Consider the following 19,080-nt stretch of genomic DNA (forward strand, 5'->3'; position numbering starts at 1 on the left):
CTCTCCCACAGCCTCCCCCCGGACGGCCAACCACCACCTCCGGCTCCACCTCCAGCCCGGAGCTCAGGCACAGCCCCGAGCCCTGCACCAAGATGACCATGAGGCTGCGGCGCAGCCACGGCAGCAGCCAGTTCGTGAGTCCACTGCCTGCCGACCCTCTCCCCCTCGTGTCTCCCTTCCCCGCCCGCCGACCCTCTCCCCCTTGTCTCCCCTCCTGCCACCGCCCGACCCCTCTCCCCTGCGCCTCTCCCCCCCTTCCGCCGCCCGACCCCTCTCCCCCCCGCGCCGCCCGACCCTTGTGCCGCCCGACCCTCTCCCCCGCGTCTCCCCCCCTCCCGCCGACCCTCTCCCCCGCGTCTCCCCCCCTCCCGCCGACCCTCTCCCCCGCGTCTCCCCCCCCCTCCCGCCGACCCTCTCCCCCGCGTCTCCCCCCTCCCGCCGACCCTCTCCCCCGCGTCTCCCCCCTCCCGCCGACCCTCCTCCCCCGCGTCTCCCCCCTCTCCCGCCGACCCTCTCCCCCGCGTCTCCCCCCCTCCCCGCCGACCCTCTCCCCCGCGTCTCCCCCCCTCCCCGCCGACCCTCTCTCCCCGCGTCTCCCCCCCCCCTCCCGCCGACCCTCTCCCCCCGCGTCTCCCCCCCCTCCCGCCGACCCTCTCCCCCGCGTCTCCCCCCCTCCCGCCGACCCTCTCCCCCTCGCGTCTTCCCCCTCCCCCCCGCCTGCCGACCCTCTCCCCCCTCGCGTCTTCCCCTCCCCGCCGCCCGCCGACCCTCTCCCCCTCACGTCTTCCCCCCTTCCGCCGACCCTCTCCCCCGCGTTTTCCGCCGCCTGCCGACCCTCTCCCCCTCTCTTCTGCCCCTGCCTGCCAACCCTTTCCCTCCTGCTTCTCCCCCCCTCCTCCGCCTGCTCACTCTCTCCCCCACCCCCCAGGCCTACTCTGAGGCCTTTGGGACAGCCCAGGAGGCATCTTGGAGGGCATTTGGAGCCATAGATGGCAGCTTGAGGAGGTCTTCAGTGCCCTTTGTTGTATCTCAAGGGGGTTTGGAGGCCCAGATGGGAGCCTTGAGGGGTACCCAGAGCCATAGCTGGGACCTTGAGGAGCTCTCCAGCACCACCTGGAAGTTCTTTGTGGGCTTGCATCCTCCATAGGTGGCATCTCAGGGGGGTTTGGGAGTCATAGCTGGAACCTGAGGGGGTTTCCAGTCCCATAGATAGGACTTTGAGGGCTTCCTAGTGCCCTTGGTGGCATCTCAGGGGGGGTTTGGAGCCACAGCTGGGACTTTGAGGGGTTCTCCATCCCCAGCTCTGGTAGTCCCAAGCCCCACCTCTCTTTGACCCCCCCCACCTCTGTGTCTCCTGGCAGGTGGACTCCTACGTGTGCAGGATCTGCTCGCGAGGGGACGAGGACGACAAGCTCCTGCTCTGCGACGCCTGCGACGACAACTACCACATCTTCTGCCTCCTACCACCCCTCCCCGAGACCCCCAAGGGCATCTGGCGCTGCCCCAAGTGTGTCATGGCGGTGAGGACCTCCAGAAGTGCCCCTCCTGGGGGTGGGGACTGCCAGCTCTGGGGCTTGAGGCTCCCTGCTGGTATCCTAACCTAGGTTCTGGAGGACCTCAACTCAACCCAAGGTCTCCTGGCTCATCCCCACTGCTCCCTGTGGTTCTGGAGACCTCCTAAGGTCCAATCTATAGGGCTGGAGATCCCATAGGTGTTCATCTGTGGGGCTAGGGTCCTCCAACTCTGGGGTTCAAGGCCCCTCTGGCATCTAAGCTATGTTCTGGAGACCTCAACTCAACCCAGCATCTCCTTTTGTATCAACTTAGGAGGCTTGAGAACTTCCTGTGGTAGTGGAGACTTCTTAAGGTCCATTCTCTGGGGCTGGAGATCCATAGGTCTTCATCTGTGGGCCTGGGGACCTCCAACTTGGGGGGGGATTAAGGGCCCCTCTAGTGTTTAACCTAGCTTCTAGAGGGCCTCAGCTCAACCCAAGGCCGCCTGGCACATCCCCACTGCTTCCTGTGGTGGTAGAGACCTCCTAAGGTCCAATTTCTGGGGCTGGAGAGCCATAGGTCTTCATGGGCTGGGGACCTCCAGCTCTGGGGTTTAAGGACCCTCCCCACTAGGTTCTGGAGGACCCCAACTCAACCCACCACCTCCTGTGTCATCAACTTAGGAGGGTTGAGGATTTCCTGTGGTGGTGGAGATCTCCTAAGGTCCAGTCTCCAGGGTTGGAGAGCTGTAGGTCTTCATCTATGGGGCTGGGGACCTCCAACTTGGGGTTTAAGGATTCTCTTGGTGTCTAACCTAGGTTCTGGAGGACCTCAACTCAACCTATTGTCCCTGGGGAGGCCTTTCAAGGGTCTTCCAAGGGCCCTGGTGGCCACATGGAGACCCTCCAGAAGTCCAAGCCTCCCATTTGGAGCAGAGAAGCTTCTGGCTGAGGTCCTTCTGTGTGTGTCCCCCAGGAGTGCAAACGTCCTCCAGAGGCCTTTGGCTTCGAGCAGGCCACGCGGGAGTACAGCCTGCAGAGCTTCGGGGAGATGGCCGACGCCTTCAAGGCCGACTACTTCAACATGCCTGTCCATGTGAGGACCCCCATGGACCTCCCCCACCAGCCCCACCACCCCAATGGACCTCCTGTCCCATCCTGTGGAGCTCCAACCTCACCCCATGGACCTGTCCCACCCCGTGGAGCTCCAACCTCACCCCGTGGACCTCCTGTCCCATCCTGTGGAGCTCCAACCTCCCATCATAGATCTCCTGTCCCACCCCATGGAGCTCCAACCTCTCCCCCTGTGAAGCTTCTTCACAGCCTTGCCCCATGTGGCTCCTGTCCCACTCCCTGGATGTTCTCTCCCACCCCCACTCTGCCCCCCTGGAACTCTGGTTCTGCCCCCTGGACCTCTTCTATCAGCTTCACCCCACCCTGTGGAGGTCCTCCCTGGCCTCGCCCCACTCTGTGAAGCTCTTCATGAAGCCTCCTTAGATGTTGGGGTTGGGTTTCCTTTGCCTCCCCTCCCTCTCCTTTCTCCTCTCCTTCCCCTCCCTGACGTCTCCTGGTGCTGCAGATGGTTCCCCCGGAGCTGGTGGAGAAGGAGTTCTGGCGGCTGGTGAACAGCATCGAGGAGGATGTGACGGTGGAGTACGGCGCTGACATCCACTCCAAGGAGTTCGGCAGCGGCTTCCCGGTCAGCGACGGCAAGCGCAAGCTCTCCCCCGAGGAGGAGGTCAGTCCTGGGCCCCCCCGGCTCCATTGATCCCAGCCTGGGCCTGCCAGCCCCCACCCTGGACCCAGCCTAGGCCCACCAGCCCCACTGTGGGTCCTCAACCCCCTGGTGATGCCACTAGCCCTGGTCTCCCCCTCCCCATACCCTCCCTGTCCTCAACCCCCTGGAGATATCACCAGCACTGGTCCCCATCCCCTCCCACCCCAGGGATGCCACCAGCCCTGGTCCCCAGGTCCTTCGTGGTCTCCCCATGGCCTCCACCCCCCTGGAGATGCCCCTAGGCCCTCCCCATGTCCTCCATGCCCTCAGCTGCCTGGAGATGCCACCAGCCCTGGTCCGTCTTCCTACCCCTACCCCTCCCCACCCCCTGGAGATGCCACCAGCCCTGGTCCCTCTTCCTACCCCTCCCCACCCCCTGGAGATGCCACCAGCCCTGGTCCCTCTTCCTACCCCTCCCCAACCCCCTGGAGATGCCACCAGCCCTGGTCCCTCTTCCTACCCCTACCTCTCCCCACCCCCTGGAGATGCCACCAGCCCTGGTCCCTGTTCCAACCCCTACTCTTCCCCACCCCCTGGAGATGCCACCAGCCCTGGTCCCTGTTCCAACCCCTACCCCTCCCCACCCCCTGGAGATACCACCAGCCCCGGTCCCCCTTCCCTCTCTAGCTTTGTTCTCCCTTCTCCCCTCCCTGGAGACACCTGCAGCCCTCCTCCCCATCCTCTCACCCCCCTGGGAGATGCCACCAGCCCTGGTCTGCCCCCATCCCCTCTCCCTCGGTGTCCCCCCGCCCCGGCTGAGCGGTGTGCGGCGGCGCCCCCCCGCAGGAGTACGCCGGCAGCGGCTGGAACCTGAACGTGATGCCGGTGCTGAAGCAGTCGGTGCTGTGCCACATCAACGCCGACATCTCGGGCATGAAGGTGCCTTGGCTCTACGTGGGGATGGTCTTCTCAGCTTTCTGCTGGCACATCGAGGACCACTGGAGCTACTCCATCAACTACCTCCACTGGTGAGGACCTCCTGGGGCTGCAGAGGGGGGAGGGGAGGGCTGGGGGAGAAGGGTCAGGGCAGCCGGGAGGGAGGCAAAGGGGGGTGGAGGGAGCTAGAGGAGGTTCTTGGAGGGACCCAGGAGGTATCTAAAGACCTTGTATGGGTCTAGAGGAGGTTCTTGAAGGGGACCTCAAGCTCATTCTGTCAAACTGAAGGTATCTAGGGAAGGTGGAGAGGAGGTTCTTAGAGGTTTGCCAAGCCTCTGTAGATGATGGAAGAAGCTCCTTGAGATTCCTCAAGCTTGTTTCATCAGCTAGGAAGTATCTAAAGAAGGTTGAAGGAGATAGAAGAGGTTCTTGGAGGAACCTCTAGCTTTGGTCCGTCAGCCAGGAGGTGATGGATGAAAGTTTTTGAGGTTCCTTGAGCTTTAGTAGAGGGTGGAAGAAAGTTCTTGAGGAACCTCAAGCTTGTTCCATCACCCAGGAGGCATCTAAAGAAGGTTGAGGGACCTATAGGAGGTTCTTGGAGGGACCTCAAGCTTGTTCCATCAAGTTGAAGGTATCTAAAGAAGGTTGAGGGAGCCAGAAGCAGGTCTGTGGAGGGACCTAGGAGGTATCTAAAGACCTTTTGTGGGTCTAGAGAAGGTTCTTGGAGAGACCTCAAGCCTGCTCCATCACCCAGGAGGTATCTCAAGACCTTCTGTGAACCTAGAGGTGGTTCTTGGAGGGATCTCGAGCTTGTTCTATCAACCTGAAGGTATCTAAAGACCTTTTGTGGGGCTAGAGGAAGTTCTTGAGGTGATTCTTGAGGTGCCCTCAAACCTCAGTAGATGATGGAAGAAGGTTCTTGAGGAGCCTCCAACTTGTTTCATCACCTGGGAGGTAGCTAAAGACCTTTTGTGGGCCTGGAGGAGGTTATTTGAGGAACCTCAAGCTTGTTCCTTCACCCAGGAGGTATCTAAAGGTGGTTGAGGGACCTAGAGGAGGCTCTTTGAGGTTCCTCAAGCCTCAGTAGATGCTGGCAGAAGGTTCTGAGGCTGACTCCTGGGGGTTCACCCCTGCAGGGGGGAGCCCAAGACCTGGTACGGGGTCCCCTCCTTCGCCGCCGAGCACCTGGAGGAGGTGATGAAGAAGCTGACCCCGGAGCTCTTTGAGAGCCAACCTGACCTCCTGCACCAGCTGGTGACCCTCATGAACCCAAACACCCTCATGGCCCACGGCGTCCCTGTGAGTACCACACCGGCGCCTCCCGGTCCGGCCCCATCCTATCCCAGGGCCACTGCCTGGGTGGGGTGGGGGCAGGAGAAGACCTCTCTAGGGCCTGTCCCAGCCCCGTCCCCGGTGGCCTGCCCCAGCCCCCCCAGTCCAATCCCAGTGCCCCCCTGCAGGTGGTGAGGACCAACCAGTGCGCCGGGGAGTTCGTCATCACCTTCCCCCGGGCCTACCACAGTGGTTTCAACCAGGGCTACAACTTTGCCGAGGCTGTCAACTTCTGCACTGCTGACTGGGTGAGGAACCTCCTCCAGGCACCCCCAAAAAGACCCAGGGGGACCCCAAAACCCCCTTGGGGACCCTCCAGAGTCCAAGGAGAACCTCAAAATCCCTGCGGGACCCCAAAAATGACCTCGGGAAGGCTCAGGTTGGAGCGGAGGGAGGAGGAACCTTGAGATTGGGTTGAGGTTTTGGGGTTCCACCAGCAGGGGCAGCTTTGGGGGGTGTCCCGAGGAGGTGTTTTGGGGTCTGGGGGTCCCCAAAATCCAGGTGGGACCTCAAAACTGCATCCAGAAGGCTCGAATTGGAGCTGAGGTAGGAGGAGCACTGAGGAGTAGGAAGAACCTTGAGGAGCAGCAAGTGTTGGGGTTGAGGTTTAGGGGTTCCGCAGGGTCAATGTTGGGGGTTTCCCAGGAGGTGTTTTGGGGCCTGGGGGTCCCCAAAATCCAGGTGGGGCCCCAAAACCACATCCAGAAGGCTCAAATTAGAGCTGAGGGAGGAGGAACGCTGAGGAGCAAGAAGAACCTTGTGGAACATCAAGGGTGGGGCTGAGGTTTTGGGGTTCCACCACCTGGAGCAACCTTAGGGGTTTCTGAGGGAGGTGTTTTGGGGCCTGGGGGTCCCCCCACAGCCCTGAGCCCCCCAACCTTGTCCCCCCCCAGCTGCCTGCTGGCCGCCAGTGCATCGAGCACTACCGGAGGCTGCGGCGCTACTGTGTCTTCTCCCATGAAGAGCTGATCTGCAAGATGGCAGCGTGCCCGGAGAAGTTGGACCTCAACCTGGCTGCTGCTGTCCACAAGGAGATGTTTGTCCTGGTCCAGGAGGAGAGGAAGCTCCGCAAGGCTCTGCTGGAAAAGGTTGGTGGCGGGGAGGAGGTGAGGGGGGGCAGGGGTGGAGCAGATGGGGGAGGCAGCAGGGGGAAGCGGAAGCGGAAGAGGGGGAGGTGGTAGGGGGAAAGGGGGGAGGTGGTAAGGGGAAGGTGGGGGTGGAGGCAGCAAGGGGAAGGGGAAGGGGAGGAGGTCTAGAACCTTCTGGCACCCTTTGGTGGTCTCTGGACTTCCTTTGTGCTCGATGCCCCCTGCAGGGCATCACAGAGGCCGAGCGTGAGGCCTTCGAGCTGCTGCCGGACGACGAGCGGCAGTGCGACAAGTGCAAGACCACCTGCTTCCTGTCGGCCCTGGCCTGCTACCGCTGCCCGCAGGGCCTGGTCTGCCTCTACCACATGGACGACCTCTGCAAGTGCCCCCGCAGCAAGCAGTACCTCAGGTCCCCGCCGGGGGGGGGCCCTCGGGGGCTGGGAGGGGGTTTGGGGTGGGTGGGGAGAGGTTTTATGGAGCCTCCGTGGGGTTGGGAGGAGTTCTGGGTTGGTTGGAGGAGGTTTCTCGGGGTCTTGGTGGAGTTGGAGAAGGTTCTTTGGGCTCCTTCAGGGCTGGAAGAGGTTTTATGGAGTTTTGGTGGGGTTGGGAGAGGTTCTGGGCTGGTTGGAGAAGGTTCCTCAGGTTCTTCGTGGAATTGAAGAAGGTTCTTTGTGTTCCTTCAGGGCTGGAAGAGGTTTTATGGAGTCTGGGTGGGGTTCAGAGAGGTTTTATGGAGTCTTGGTGGGGTTGGGAGTGGTTCGGGGTTGGGAGTGGTTCTGGCTTGGTTGGATAAGGTTCCTTGGATTCTTTGTGGAGTTGGAGAAGGTTCTTTGTGTTCCTTCAGAGCTGGAAGAGGTTTTGTGGAGTCTTGGTGGGGTTCAAAGAGGTTTTGTGGAGTCTTGGTGGGGTTGGGAGTGGTTCTGGGTTGGTTGGAGAAGGTTCCTTGGGTTCTTCGTGGAATTGGAGAAGGTTCTTTGGGTTCCTTTAGGGCTGGAAGAGGTTTTGTGGAGTCTGGGTGGGGTTCAAAGAGGTTTTATGGAATCTGGGTGGTGTTCAAAGAGGTTCTGGGTTGGTTGGAGAAGGTTCTTTGAGTTCCTTCAGGGCTGGAAGAGGTTTTGTTGGAGGCTTGGTGGGGTTCAAAGAGGTTCTGGGTTGGTTGGAGAAGGTTCTTTGGGGTCCTTCAGGGCTGGAAGAGGTTTTGTGGAGTCTGGGTGGGGTTCAAAGAGGTTTTATGGAGTCTGGGTGGGGCTCAAAGAGGTTTTATGGAGTCTTGGTGGGGTTCAAAGAGGTTCTGGGTTGGTTGGAGAAGGTTCTTCATGGAGTTGGAGAAGGTTCTTTGGGTTCCTTCAGGGCTGGAAGAGGTTTTATGGAGTCTTGGTGGGGTTCAGAGAGGTTTTATGGGGTCTCTGTAGGGCTGGAAGAGGTTCTGGGCTGGTTGGAGGAGGTTTCTGAGGGTCTTGGTGGAGGTGGAGAATGTTCTTTGGGTCCCTCTGGGGTTGGAGGTGGTTTTGGTTGGTTTGGAAGAGGTTTTATGGAGTCTGTGTGGGATAGAAAGAAGTTTGTTAGAGGTTGGAAGAGGTTTCTTGGGTTCTTTGTGGAGTTGGAGAAGGTTTCTCAGGTTCTTTGTGGAGTTGGAGATCATTCTCTGGGTTCCTCCAGGATGGGATGAGGTTTAGGGTAGGTTGGAAGAGGTTTTGTGGAGTCTCTGTGGGATAGGGATAGGTTCTGGGTTGGTTGGAGGTTTCTTGGGGTCTTTGTGGAGATGGAGAAGCTTCTTTGGCTTCCTCCAGGGTTGGAAGAGGTTTGGGGTGAGTTGGGAGAGGTTTTATGGAGTCTTGGTGGGGTTGGGAGTGGTTCAGGGTTTCTTGGAGAAGGTTCCTCGGGCTCTTTGTGGAGTTGGAGAAGGTTCTTTGGGTTCCTTCAGGGCTGGAAGAGGTTTTATGGAGTCCTGGTGGGGTTGGGAGAGGTTCTGGGTTGGTTGGAGAAGGTTCCTCTGGGGTTGGGAAAAGTTTTATGGAGTCTGTGTGGGATAGGAAGAGGTTCTGGGTTGGTGGGAAGAGGATCTTTGGGCTCTTCATGGAGTTGGAGAAGGTTCCTGAAGTTCCTCAAGGCTTGGAGAAGCTTCCTCAGCTTCCTCCTCATGTCCAGGAGGTTCCTCAAGGCTCTTTTGGCTTCTTCCTGGGGGCAGAGAAGCTTCCTGGCAGCCTGGGGGGAGTTTCCTTGGTGGCTTAGAGGAGATCCTTGGTGGCCTCCCCCAGCCCCCTGAAGGTCCTTGTCCCCCTGCCCAGGTACCGCTACACCCTGGACGAGCTCCCGGCCATGCTCCACAAGCTGAAGGTCCGGGCGGAGTCCTTCGACACCTGGGCCAACAAGGTCCGCGTGGCCCTGGAGCTGGAGGATGGCCGCAAGAGGAGTGAGTCTGGGGGCCCTTGGGGACCTCCTGGTGGGGCTTGGGGAGCTCCTGGAGGGGCTCAGGGTGGGTCCTGGTGGGGCTCGAGGATGTCCTCCTGGGCCTTGGGGAGCTCCTGGTGGCTTCTGGAAGGGTTTGGGGAGCTCCTGGTGGGGCTCGGGGGGGGGAGGTCCTGGTGGCTCCTGGTGGGGCTCTGGGGGGAGGTCCTGGTGGGTCCTGGAGGGGCTCAGGGAGGTCCGGGTGAGCTCTGGTGGGGCTCAAGGATGTTCTCCTGGGCCTTGGGGAGCTCCTGGAGGGGCTTAGGGAGGTCAGGGTGGGCCCTGGTGGGGCTCGAGGATGTCCTCATAGGCCTTGGGGAACTCCTGGTGGCTTCTGGAAGGGTTTGGGGAGCTCCTGGTGGGGCTCAGGTGGGGAGGTCCTGGTGGCTCCTGGTGGGGCTCTGGGGGGAGGTCCTCCTGGCCCATGGGGGAGGGTCCTGGTGGGACCTTCAGGAGGGTCTGGTGGTTTCTGGAGCTCCTGGTGGGGCTTGGGGAGGTCGTGGTGGATCTGGGCTGGGTTCTGCGTGATCAGGAGGACCTGGGCTGAGTACCGGCGGCCTTAGGGAGGTTGTGGTGTGGCTCTGGGCTGGGTTCTGGTGGCCTTAGGGTGGTGGTGGTGGAGCTGGGGCGGGCTGTGCTGGGTGGTGGTGGTGGCCTGGTGGTGCCACCCACGCCCCCTGTGTGTGGCAGCTCTGGAGGAGCTCCGGGCGCTGGAGTCGGAGGCTCGGGAGAGGAAGTTCCCGGAGAACGAATTGCTGCAGCGCCTCAAGAGCTGCCTGGCGCAGGCCGAGCGCTGCGTCTCCGATGCCCTGGGGCTCATCAGCTCCCAGGAGACAGGGTGGGGGTCCCCTCCTGTCCCCCTTCATCCCCTCTGGGCTCCTCTGGTCCCCCCTCATGTCCTCCTCTTCCCTCTGGTCTCCCCTTGTCTTCTCCTGGTCCTCCCTCCTGTCCCCTCCCCTGCTCCCCAGCATCTCCTAGGTCACCACCTCAGCTCCATCATCTCCTTGTGTCCCTCTCATGGCCCTTAGCTGCTTCTCCACCTCTATGAAGACCCCAAGAAACCTCTTCCTGCCCTTGAGGGACCTCTTGCAACCCTTGAGGGACCTCTTCCTATCCCACAGGGACTCCACCAAACCTCTTTGAACCCACCCAAAACCTCCTCCAACCCTGGGGGGAACCCCAAGAACCTTCTCCACCTCCATGAAGACCCCAAACCACTCTTCCAGCCAGCCCAGAACCTCTTCCATCCCCATGGAGACTCCATGACACCTCTACCAACCTGCCCAAACCCTCACTCATGTGCTGTCCCCCTCCAAGGTCTCCTGTGGGGTCCCCTCTGAGGTCCCCTCTGCTGTTTTTCCTCCCCCCTCCCAGGGTCACTTCCCCCTCGCTGACGGTGGAGGAGCTCAGAGCCTTCCTGGAGCAGATGTCTCAGCTGCCCTGTGTCATGCACCAGCTGGGGGACGTCCAGGTCAGCCTCCAGGCTTGGGGTGGGGGTTGGGGACAACCACCCCCCCTGCCCTCACCCCCTGCCCTGATGTCCCTTCCCTCCTGATGTCCCCCTGCAGGCCCTGCTGGCTCGGGTGGAGCTTTTCCAGGCCGAGGCTCGGGAGGCTCTGGACTCCTCCCCGGCCTCCCCGGGGGTCCTCCGAGCCCTCCTGGAGCGCGGAGCCCGGCTGGGGGTGGAGGTCCCAGAAAGTCACCAGCTGGAGGGGCAGCTGGCCCAGGCCACCTGGTTGGAGGAGGTGACAGCCACCCTGAGGGGCCCCCGGGCTCGGGTGACCCTGGGGGTCATGAGGGGCCTGATCCGGGCAGGTCGCTCTGTGGCCCCCAGCCCGGCCGTGGAGGTGGCCATGGGGGAGCTGCAGGAGCTGCTCAGCATCGCCCAGCGCTGGGAGGAGAAGGCTCAGATGTGCCTGGAGGGCAGGTGGGCGCTGCCTGGGGGGTTCTAGAGCAGGCTTGGGGGGTTGTGAGGAGCCTCCAACCCCCCTTGAGGTGCTTCCAACCCCCTCTAGGTGCCCCCTCTAGATGCCCCCAACCCCCTCTAGATGCCCCTTTAGATGCCTCCAACCCCCTGTGAGGAGCCTCCAACCCCCTGTAGCTGCCTCTTTGGATGCCTCCAACCCCTCTCCAACCTCTTCTAGATGCCTCTTGAGGAGCCTCCACCTCCCTTTAGGTGCCTCCAATCTCCTCTAGATGCCTCTTTAGTTGTCTCCACCCCCCTCTAGATGCCTCTAACCCTTCCTCCCTCTCCTCCTTTGCCCCTTTGTGACCTCCCTCCCCTCTCCTTCGCCCCCTCCCCAGACAAAAGCACCCTCCTGCCACCCTGGCTGCCATTATCAAGGAGGCTGAGAACATCCCAGCGGTGCTGCCCAACATCCAGGCCCTCAAAGAGGCCTTGGCCAAGGCCAAGGCCTGGATCGCTGACGTGGAGGAGATCCAGGTGCCCAGCGCCCCCCGGGACCCCTTCCCAGCTCCCCAAATCCTTTCCCTAGTTCTCCAGGACCCCTCCCAGCACCCCAAATCCTTCCCCTAGACCCCCAGTACCCCAAATGCCTCCCCAGGGACTGCCCCAGCACCCATGGGACCCCCTCCCAGCACCCCAAATCCTTTCCCTAGTTCTCCAGGACCCCTCCCAGAACCCCAAATCCTTCCCCTAGCCTCCCCAGCACCCCAGATCCTTCCCCTAGACCCCCAGGACACCCCTCCCAGCACCCCAAATCCTTCCCCATATCTCCTCTGGACCTCCCCAGGACCCCTTGGGGACTGCCCCAGCACCCATGGGACCCCTCCCAGCACCCCAAATCCTTCCCCTAGCCTCCCTTGGACCTCCCCAGGACCCCTCAGGGACTGCCCCAGCACCCATGGGATGCCCCTGCAGCACCCCAAATCCTCTCCCCAGCACCCCTCCCAGCACCCCACATCCTCCCCTTAGCCCCCCCCAGGATCTCCCCGACTGGGGCAGGGCAGCAGCCTGGGGCAGGGTTTGGTGTCGGTGTCCGGCCCAGGGCCAGGAGGTTCCCAGGATGGGGTGAGGGGGGGAGGTCCTGGGAGGGGGGAGGGGCTGCCCCACAGCCCCTGATCATCTCCAACCCTCTCCCCTCTCAGAATGGGGACCACTACCCCTGCCTGGATGACCTGGAAGGGTTGGTGGCCGTGGGGAGGGACCTGCCGGTGCGCCTGGAAGAGCTGCGGCAGCTGGAGGTGCAGGTGGGGACAGCTCACTCCTGGAGGGACAAAGCATCCAGGACTTTCCTCAAGAAGAATTCCTGCTACACTTTGCTGGAGGTTTGGCCTCTGAAATTTTCATTGCCCTCCTCACCCCCCCCAAAAAAAACACACCCCAAAACCTACCAAAAGAAGCCCTCCAAAGGGCCCCAAATCCACCCAGAAAAGCACCAAAAAGCCCCCCCCCCCAAAAACAACCACAAAGCACCAAAAAGTCCCAACAGCACACCCAACCCCCCAAAAACACCAGAAGAGCATCAGAAAAGCACCAGAAAGGCCCCAAAACCCCCAGAAAGCAATCAGGAAAGCCCCCAAAGGCCCCAAAAGACCACCAGAAAGGGCCCAAAAAAGCCCTAAAACCACCCAGAAAGCACCAAAAAAGCCCCAGAAGTCCCCCAGAATCCCCACCCCTACCCCCCAGAAAACCTTCACCACCCAAAGAAACCTCCAGCCCCCCCAGAAACACCCCCCAAATCCCTCCACCACCCCATCCCAATCCCTTTGACCCCTCCCTCCCTTCCTCCCTCCCTTCCTCCCTCCCCTTCCTCCCTCCCTTCCTCCCTCCCTTCCTCCCTCCCTTCCTCCCTCCCTTCCTCCCTCCCTTCCTCCCTCCCTCCCTCCCTCCCTCCCTTCCTCTCTCCCCCTCCCCCTCTCCCCCAACCCCTTTATTCCTCTCTCTCCCCCTCCCTTTCTCCCTCCCTCCCCCTCCTCTCCCCCTCCCTTTCTCCCTCCTTCCCCGTTCTCTCCCTCCCTCCTCCTCCTCCTCTCCCCCTTTTACCCCTCCCTCCTCCTCCTCTCCCCCTTTTACCCCCTCCCTCCTCCTCCTCCTCCTCTCCCCCTTTTACCCCTCCCTCCTCCTCCTCTCCCCTCTCCCTCACCCTCTCCCCGGCGCTCAGGTGCTGTGTCCGTGCGTGGACGCTGGCTCGGAGAGCAGGAAGCGCCTGCGCTGGCAGCAGCAGCCAGGCCTCTACCGGCTGGACGCGGAGAGCCTGGGGCTGTCTGCCCAGGACCTGAGGGACCCTGGTGCTGTGGTGAGGCCATCCCCACCCACACAGCCCTCTCTTCCCCCCCTCCCCCAAATCCCTCTCTTTCCCCATTTCCATTCCTTGAGTCCCCCCAGGTCGTGGCCTTCAAAGGGGAGGAGCAGGAGGAGGAGGAGTGGGGAGCAGAAACAGGAAGGGACCCTGGACCTCCCCCCTCCTTCAACCTCCTTTTTGTCCCACTCTGTCCCCCTTAGATCAAGGAGGGGAAACAGAAGAAGGAAGGGATCCTTTACCTCCCCCCACCCTCTTGTCTCCTCTGTCCCCCCCAAATCGTGGCCTTAAAGGACATGAAGTAGCTCCTGCCCCTTCCCCTCTTTCCCATCCCCCTCATCCCCTTGTTATCCTCCCTGTACCCCCGCCAGATCAAAGAGGAGCAGCAATTCCTGCCCCTCCCCCCTCTTTCCCACCCCCTCCTCACTCCCCTTTCTCCCCTCCCCACATTGTGGCCTTCAAGGAGGGGCAGCAGAAGGAAAAGGAAGGGAGGAGGGGAGAAGGAGAAGGGAAGGAGAAGGGAGGGAAGGGGAGAGAAGGAAGAGGGATGCAGGAGGAGGGGACGGGCAGAAGGAGAAGGGGGAGGGCCCAAAGGAGAACTGAGGGAGAGGGGGTTGCTGTGCCTCTGCCACCCCCCCCTCACCCCCTTTTTTCCCCCCCAGATCGTGGCCTTCAAGGAGGGGGAGCAGAAGGAGAAGGAAGGGATCCTGCGCCTCCGCTTGGCCAACTCCCACAAGCCTCCTCCCCCCCTTCAGGGAGCTGCTTCTCCCCCCGGGGGGAACTCGATAGGGGGAGGAGGAGGAGGCAGCAGCAGCCCTCCCCCTTCCTGTGTCTGTGGCCAAACCCTGGCCAGCCCTGGGGGGATGCTTCAGTGCCAGCTCTGCCGGGACTGGTTCCACCCTGCCTGTGTCTCCTGGCCTCGCCTGGGGGCTTCCTCCTCTTCCTCCTCCTCCTCCCCCTCCCCCACCCCCACCCAGAGGCCTTCCCCTGGGGCCTGGTGGGAGTGGGACTGCAAATTCCTCTGCCCCCTCTGCCAACGCTCCAGGAGGCCTCGCCTGGAGACCATTCTGGCCCTGCTGGTGGCCCTCCAGAAGCTGCCTGTGAGGCTGCCCGAGGGGGAGGCCCTGCAGTGCCTCACCGAGAGGGCAATCACCTGGCAGGACAGAGCCAGGAGGCTCTTGGCCTCCCCGGACCTGGCTGGGCCCTTGGAGAGGCTCAGGAGCCTCAGGCAGAGGCTGCTGGGGGGGGAAAGAGGAGGAGGAGGAGGGGACGGAGTTGGAGCCCTGAGGGAGAGCAGCAGGAACGAGCAGAGGGTGAGGAGGGAGTGGGGGGAGAGAAGGGAAGGGGTTTGGGGCATTTGGGGAGCACTGGAAGGAGTGTGGGCGGGTTGGGGGAAGTTGAAGTGAGGGGTTGGGGGGTTGGAGGGAGATGGAAAGGGTTTGGAAGGGGTTTGGGGGGCAGTGGGAGGGGTTGGAAGGGGTTTGGGGTGGATTGGGGGGGCACTAGAAGGGGTTTGGGAGGCACTGGAGGGGGTTGGGGCAGTTGGGGTTTGGGGGGATGCATGGGTCTGGGTGTGGGGTTCGTGGGGTTGGGGGGGGCTCAAGTGGCAGCTCTTGGGGGGCTGGGAGAAGGGTGGGGAGGGTCAGTTTTGGGGGAGCTGGGGGAGGCTGATTCCCATCCCCCAACCCTCTATAGCTCTGTGGCTCCCCCTCCAGGTGTCAGTGGAGAACGGCGACAGCCCCAGCCTGGAGAAGAGCAGCTCCTTGCCCGCAGGTGAGTGGGGCTGGGGAGGGATCCACCGGATCCCACCTGTGCCCTTGATCCCTTGGAGTTCCAGCTAGATCCCCTTGGGATCCCCCCTTTGGGATCCCCTCTAGATGTCCCTTGGCACCCCCCTCTGGTACCCCCCCAAGATTCCTTCTATCTCTCCTTAGATCTTTCTCTAGATGCTTCTCTACATCCTCCTCAGGAGCCCCTCTAACTCCCTCTAGACCACCTTGGGATTCCACTCTAGATCCCCCTCCTAGGGATCCCACTCTAGATCCCATGGGAAGTCTACTAGATACCTTGCAGACTCCCTTCTAGATCCTGTAAGATCCCCTTCAGAACTCCCCAGGATCCTTCTCTAGACTCTCTACATCCCCCAGGAGCCTCACTGGATCCCCTCTAGATCTTCCCTGGGATCCCCTCTGGGCTCCCCCTCTAGATCCTTTCTAGACACTCTCTAGAATCCTCATGGAAACCCCCCTAGATCTCCTTGGGAACCCCTCTAAATCTCTCTCTAGTTCCCCTCTCTAGGTCCGCCTCTTGATCCCTTGGGATGCCCCTTGGGACCCCTGCTCTAGATCCCCCTCAGGACACCCCTCCCCCCCAAAGTTCCTTGCAGTTTCCCCTTGGGACACCCCTTCATATCCCCTTGGGACCCCCCTCTAGATCCTCCTTGAGATCTGTTTAGATCTTCTCTAGATCTCTGGTTAAATTCCCCTCTAGATCCCCTGGGATCCCCTCTAGATTCCCTCTAGCCCCCTTGGACCTCCTCAAGCTACCCCTGACAGCAGCTCCTGGGCATGGTGGCTCCCTGCCCTCCCCCTCCAGATGCCTCTTCCTGCCCCAGCTCCCTCCCCTCCCTGGGGTGCGCTGAGCGGCTCCCTGTGCCCCCTGCAGAGCTGGAGGCGCTGGGGGCGGCGCTGCCGCGGCTGCAGGGCCCTGTGCTGGAGCTGCCGGAGAGCTTGCGCCGGGCCCTGGAGGAGCTGATGATGGAAGGAGACCTCCTGGAGGTGACCCTGGACGAGGCCCAGAGCCTCTGGAGGCTGCTGCAGGCCTCTAGGCCTCCCCCGCTGGCCCTCTTCCGCCTGCTGCTTCAGGTACCCCGCCACGGGGGGGCACCAGAGGCGCCGCGGGGGCCACCAAACACAGCCCGGGGCCACCAAGGTCTCTCTCTGATGGCCTCCAGACTCCCTGGGATGTACCAGAGCCCCCCCAGGGCTACCGGAGCCTCCCCAGGGGACACCAGAGCCACCCTGAGGCTACCAAAGATGCCACAGGGGACTCCAGAGAGAGCCCAGGGGGCACCAAAGACAGCCTAGAGGCTATCAAAGCCACCCCAGGGCCACCACAGTCAAGCTGGAGTCAAAGACAACCTGGGGCATACCAGAGACACCACAGGGCCACTAAAGCTGCCCCAGAGACCACCAAAGCCGCCCCAGGGGCCACCAGAGACAGCCCTGAGGGTACCAAAGCCACCCCAGGGGCCACTGAACTCTCTTTAGGGTCCTCCCAACCTCCCTTCAAACCCTCTTTGGGGACCACAAACCTCCCCCTTGTGGGACCCCAAACTCCCCCCCAAACCCTCTCTAGGGCCCCTGAAACCCCTCTGCAGGCCCCAAACTCCCCCTGGGGCACCCCCAGCTCCCTCCAAACCCTCTGTGGGGGTCCCTAACCCCAAGCTAACTGTTGGGGTGTCCCCCTCGCCCCAGCTGGAGCAGGCGGAGCGCAGGGGAGCTCGGGGCAAGGGCAGGGACCCCGAGAAGCGCCGGAAGAGAAGAGCAGAGAGGGGAGAGCGAGACCCCGCCCCGGGCAAGGAGGAGCTGGAGCCAAAGAGGAGTCGAGGGGCAGGAGGGGGAGGAGAGGAGGGGGAGAACCCCCGGGACAGCCCCCCCCCCACAGCTGCCTCCCACACCACGGTGGTGAGTAATGAAGGGGGGGCTGGGGGGTGGAGGGAGGGGTTAAGGGGGGGACTGAGGGGAGGGGGGAAGGGATAAAGGGGGATTGAGGGTGGAGAGGGGGCCTAGGAGGAGCTGGGGGTCTTAGGAGGAATTTGAGGGGTGGGTCTGGGGGTTGGGGATGTTCCTAGGAGGAACTTTGGGGGGGTGGAAGGGGTTAAAGGGGGATTTGGAGAGAGGAGAGGGGTCCTGGGAGGAGCTTGGGGGGTGTCTGGGGGTTGGGGGTGTCCTAGGAGGATTTTGAGGGGGGTCTGAGGGTCTAGGAGGGGTCTGTGGGTCAGAGGGACCCCAACTCTGTGGTTGTCTGCCCCCCAACTTCCCTCTCTTGTCCCCCCCAGGATTTGTGACCTGCAGCCCCCAGCCTGGGCCAGACGCAACTTGGGGGGTGAGGGGAGAGAGGGGGGGGAGGGAGGGGTCCACACTAACCCCCCCGACCCCTCCCCCACCCCTGGCCCCTGCTTTGGGTCCCCCCTCACCCCCTCCCTCCCCCTCCTCCCAGCCCCCCCCCCCAGCGATGTAATTATTTGAGTTGATTTCTTTTGTATGGTGAAGTCCCCAGGGAGGGGGGGTGGGGGGGGGAGGGGGGGGGGAGGGGAGGGGACCACCCCCCTCCCCCCCCAAACTGGGCTGGGGACCCCCACATTGGGGGGGGAGGGGTTCCTTAACTTGGGAGGGGGTTCCCCAGCCAGCCCCCCGCTCCCCATTGGGGTTTTTTATAGGATATGGGGGGGGGTCAAATTTGGGGGGGTCCTCCCCCACCCCCCTTATCCCCTCCACCTTCCCCCCCCACACACACACCGGGAACCCCTGCCCCACCCCCCTTCCCTCCTCCTCCTCCTCCCTTCACACCGACACTACCCCCGGGGGGGCTGTTTGTAGCTGGTGGGGAGGGGGCGTGCCCGGCGGGGGGGAGGGGCGGGGGCGCCGGGGGGCGGGGAGGGGGAGGTTATTTTATTGTATTATGGATTTTTTTTTTATTATTATTAAACTTTGAAGGCTACAGAAAGAGATTTGGGGCGGGGGGGTGGGGGACAGCGGGGAAGGTGGCGGCCGGCACAGAGCTGGGAGGAGCCTCCTGGGGGGGGTCGCCGGTGGGCGGGAGGGGATGGGGGCGGGAGAGGGAGGGAACCGCCCCCGGAGCAGGGAGGCGGCGGCCGGGAGAGGCTTTGGTGTGAGGCTGAACTCTGCAGGGGGCTGAGGTGGAGCCTCAGGGTCGGGATGGGTTGGGTTCAACATGGCCTCTCCTGAGGCAGAACCCCCTGCAGCAGCAGCTCAGCCTCCCTCCCTCTGAGGAGCCTGAGCCCCAACCCCTTTCGTTTGGCTTTAGTTGAGGCCAGAACCTTCTGCTTGGAGGCCAAATGCCTCGAGGAAACTCCAATCCCTTTATTGGAGCCCAAATGGCTTTCATTTGCCTGCCCTGATGCTGAGGGGACACAGCCGCCTCTCTGTCGGGGCTCCAGCGCTCCTTCTCACCCCCAGGCATCTCCCGGCCTCACCTCTCCCGCGCTGGGAGAGGGGAGGGGCTTCCCTTCGCACCCCACCAATCGGGAGGCTCAATGCCGCACGCACCCCCCGCCCAGCTCCTCCCCCGCCGGCTCCTGATTGGCCGGAGCGCGCCCTAGGGCCCGCCCACGCAGGCCATCTCGTCCGCCAGCTCCTCCTCGGGCGGCGGCCGCAGAGGTTCTTCGTCGCTGTAGATTCCTGCCCCGGCGGCGGCCGAGGCTGAAACCGAGGCCGGGCCGGGGGCGGGCGCGGGGGCGGGGGCGGGGCGGGGGGCGCGGCGGCGCGTGAGGAGGTCAGCGGCGGCGCTCTCCATCTCGTCCATGGTCATGTCGCAGGCGTCGGCGATCTCGCGCTTGGCCACCGCCACGAACTTGGGGTCGCGAGCAAAGAGCCCCAGGCCCTCCGAGATCAGCACCTGCGGGGGGGCGGGGGGGGGGCTGACACCTCCGTGGGGACCCCAGACCCACCCTTTGACCCCACCCCAAACCCTCCCCAAAGCCCAGCCCGTGCCCCCCAACTTCACCCAACCCCACCCCTTGCTTTCTCCCACCATCCCCAAACCCCACCCCCTGCTCCCCA

General features: G+C 62.7%; 2 protein-coding genes across 2 annotated transcripts in view; one reads left to right on the forward strand and one right to left on the reverse strand.

Moving 5' to 3' along the window:
* Positions 1–18,000, forward strand: KDM5C (lysine demethylase 5C). The gene is made up of 21 exons (XM_068171103.1): positions 1–134; positions 1,362–1,520; positions 2,470–2,589; positions 3,073–3,231; positions 4,057–4,238; positions 5,283–5,445; positions 5,607–5,726; positions 6,372–6,566; positions 6,794–6,975; positions 8,855–8,979; positions 9,705–9,852; positions 10,389–10,485; positions 10,583–10,941; positions 11,319–11,457; positions 12,123–12,302; positions 13,139–13,273; positions 13,939–14,589; positions 14,992–15,049; positions 15,941–16,140; positions 16,753–16,962; positions 17,337–18,000. Exons 1-21 carry the CDS (start codon positions 93–95, stop codon positions 17,343–17,345), a joined length of 3,633 nt encoding a protein of 1,210 aa, XP_068027204.1. The 5' UTR covers positions 1–92; the 3' UTR covers positions 17,346–18,000.
* LOC137461335 (voltage-dependent L-type calcium channel subunit alpha-1F-like) overlaps positions 17,974–19,080 on the reverse strand; it is a gene marked incomplete at its 5' end in the record, with an annotated part of 21,989 nt that continues 20,882 nt past the window's right edge. Inside the window, 1 exon segment of the mRNA XM_068171104.1 lies at positions 17,974–18,916. Coding sequence (XP_068027205.1) covers positions 18,617–18,916 — 300 coding nt within the window.

This window comes from Melanerpes formicivorus, unplaced genomic scaffold (genome assembly GCF_026170545.1).
Source record: "Melanerpes formicivorus ecotype bairdi unplaced genomic scaffold, bMelFor1.0.p_v2 SCAF_1824, whole genome shotgun sequence".
In the NCBI taxonomy this organism is placed as follows: Eukaryota; Metazoa; Chordata; class Aves; order Piciformes; family Picidae; genus Melanerpes; species Melanerpes formicivorus.